Source organism: Crocodylus porosus, unplaced genomic scaffold, assembly GCF_001723895.1.
Source record: "Crocodylus porosus isolate Cpor-Errol unplaced genomic scaffold, CroPor_comp1, whole genome shotgun sequence".
Lineage (NCBI taxonomy): Eukaryota > Metazoa > Chordata > Crocodylia > Crocodylidae > Crocodylus > Crocodylus porosus.
Window position 1 is genome coordinate 22,650,439 of NW_017728912.1, and position 3,125 is coordinate 22,653,563.

At 43.0% G+C, this 3,125-nt stretch overlaps 1 protein-coding gene across 1 annotated transcript in view; it reads right to left on the reverse strand.

Annotated features, from left to right (window-relative positions):
* ARHGEF38 (Rho guanine nucleotide exchange factor 38) overlaps positions 1-3,125 on the reverse strand; it is a 50,242-nt gene that overhangs the window by 22,440 nt on the left and 24,677 nt on the right. The window contains exon 4 of the mRNA XM_019534152.1: positions 1,475-1,622. Coding sequence (XP_019389697.1) covers positions 1,475-1,622 — 148 coding nt within the window. The remainder of the gene's footprint in view (positions 1-1,474; positions 1,623-3,125) is intronic.

Here is a 3,125-nt window from a genome sequence, read left to right on the forward strand (position 1 = left end):
GGACCTGCCCCTGGGTTGCTGGGGGGGGACACGTGCCCCTCCCGACTAAGGCAGCACCAGTCACCCATGCTGGTTATATCAACTAGGATTCAAGAGGCAACATACAATCTTGCATGTCTGTGTACACATGGACTCTACCTTTCATCCATATTTTCTTCCACCTCCCCTGGCCTCAGCAATAAAGATAGGTTAGTGACGGTAACAGCTTCCACTGATTATCTGGGAAAGAATATAGTAAGATGGCCTTAGGGGCATGCCTGACCTTCCTTTAGCTTTCAACCCTGAGTTTATTTGGAAATCTGTTTCTTTCAGTTTTCAGGTAAGGGCATCTGCAACAGGGTGGTCTGGCAGGCAGCCCTGTTGAACAGGCCCGGCTGTGGGCATTTAGATAATGAGGGAGTATTCTGTTAGTAGCTAAAAAACTCCAGAGAGGGCAGCAGGAGCCACCTGGGTGAAGGAGTAGTTTGCAGGCAGGAGGTAACTGGAACCCAAGTAAGTCTACTACCAGACTGGGGCTGTGCTATTGTATTGGGCCAGGGCTAAAAGGCCCCTCCCATTGCCTGGAGAAGGGTTAAAGACTTCCAGTTACTGCTTTATTTGTCTGTTTGGTGCAAGGACTATGGTTTTGTATTTAAAGGGAGCAAAGTCAGACGGTAAGGCCGAAGGCTTATCAACCTGCTTAGTACAACTTTTCCCTTAATAGGCAATCCATTAGTTAGAGACTTTGAAGTACCTCCCACAGATGTCTCCAGCAATGCCTACTCAAAGAAAGTAAATTTCTATTGGCGTGCTCTGTTTGGAATTTGGAGACTGGGATAGTGGTGTTCTGTCCCAACAGCTAACACAGATTCATTTCAGAGATAGGAGCTGTTATCCCCCTTCCTCCTCAAACCTGAATGGGACATCTCAGAACTGCTGGATATGGAAGAGGTGGAGCTGAGCAAATTCGCTGCCATCCAAACCACCCTAGCATGTGATTTCTAAAATCTACAATGCAGCCTATCCAATACTGCAGTCAGTTCAAATCCCCACAGTCTGAAAAAGCTCTAAGGATATAGGAAAACCAATAGGCTGTCAGCGAAAACAAATGGTTATGTGGTATGATATTTTAATTCCAGTTTATGGCACATTCCCATTTGACAGAATTGCTGTAAATAGGGGCAGGGTGTGGTGGGGGCTGGGCAGGATCTTATCCATGTCTGACTTTATGATGCTGCAATTTTCTGCCGGTGTGGGGCACTGAAGCTCAGGGAACAGAAACCTTCCTTGTGCTATTTTTGGCCATCTTCGAGAGAACGAAATCTAATCATGGCCTCTGGCTTGTCATCTTTTCATGAAAGCCGCATAAGCCAGAGCTCCCAGCAAGCCTCATAAACCTCTGGATTTACAGGGGACCTTTCATCTCCATCCATTTAAAATGTTCCCTGCCAGGCAGCTGACTATGGACGGAAATCATCATTTGAAAAGATCTTACTTTAAGGACTGTACACAGTGTCTTAAATGCTGCTTCAGTTCTTCATCCTTTTCATAGGATTCCAGCATGGTGTGTGCCTCGTCGTGGTGATAGCAATATATTTTATATGTGTCTTCTAGTGGGCCTTTAATCTGCAAGAACACTTCCCCTGTTAAAGGGAAAAACAAAGTGTGTCAGGCCAGACAACAGCATCTCAGAAGGAGTTTTATTATTCCACAACATTAGTCATGAGCTAAAAAGGCCAGTTCCTACTTTACTTTGCTCAGAAACTACCTTGTGTGTTTATGTGCATTATTTATTAAATGTATCTCCCGGCTGCTCATTTTTCTTGTAGCTGGGCACCATTATATTAGTATGAAAGAACAAAAATTCCCTCAGGAAAAAGGATGAAATGCTCCCCCCTGCTTGTCTCCCAGCTTAATGCCTCTTACAAGGAAACCAAACTGGATGATTTAGCTCTTTAAGGAAAAAATGGTGTTGTGTGTGGGCTGGCAGGGGGAAGGACTATAAGCATGTTAATTTTCCCTTTGACGTTTTTTTCAGCTGCTTATAAACCTAAATGAGTTGTAACGGGAATAATGACTCCCGCCTTCTGTTAGTCCAGTGGTTTTTTTCCTTATCATCTGTTGTGCAGAGCAGCATGGCAATAACAATTGAGGCCCAGGATAGAGTTTCTCTTCACATCATTGAGAACCAAAACAAAAAAACAAGACTCCTCCCCTCCCTGCCAAACCAAAAAAACACTGTGGGTTGGAGTCATTATTATTCAGCATTTCAGTTTACGTGCAACCCAACAGGAAATAGGAAGAAAATAGCATGCTTACATTTTCTCCCCACATATCATTTTTCTTGTGAGACCAAAAGTTGGGTTTTTCCAAGGAGCTTAAAGAAGTTGCACACCCATCTCCTACTGAATGGCAGTAGGATTTGGGTGCCTAACTGTCTTTACCAGCTTTGAAAATCCCAGCTGAAATACCGTAGCTGGGCTTTCTTGTAATAAAGGGAAATTAAGTTTAGTGGAGAAGCAGTGTTTGGCTGAAGGGTTTTTTTTCCTATTCTTTCATCCTTATGTGACTGTACTCCATTCAGTGGCAAGAACTGTATATAGTATACTGGCACCTTAGAACTGTATATAGTATAATAATGATTATAATAGCGGGATCTACTGTGTTGAGCTTCTATTAAAAAGTTACATCTGTATGAAAATATCAGATGCTCCTCCTTTTGTAAACAGGATTGGAGTTACAGCAATGGTTATTAAGGTTAAAACAGAACAACACGCTAATTGGGAGCCATCTATTCATTAGAAGACCAAGCACAGTGCTGTCAGACAGACTATACATTTTGCCTCGCCGCCTGACCGCAGCATTGCATCTCATAATACATTACATGAACTGCTCTGTCTTGAAGTGAAAAGTGATTCAGTTACCACAGTAACAGCTCAGGGTTTCTTTCCATAGCAGTGGAGGTTAACTGGACTGTCTAATGCAGGTTGGTTTTAAGGTGTGAATAGGGGAATAATAGTGACTGGAGCCAAGACCAAAGTTCATTTCACTTACTATCAGGCCACAGATCAGAAATGCCCCAGAATCCTGTAGTCAGTGGTACTTAACACATTCATCATTTCTTATTTTGTGTCCTCTATGGTAAA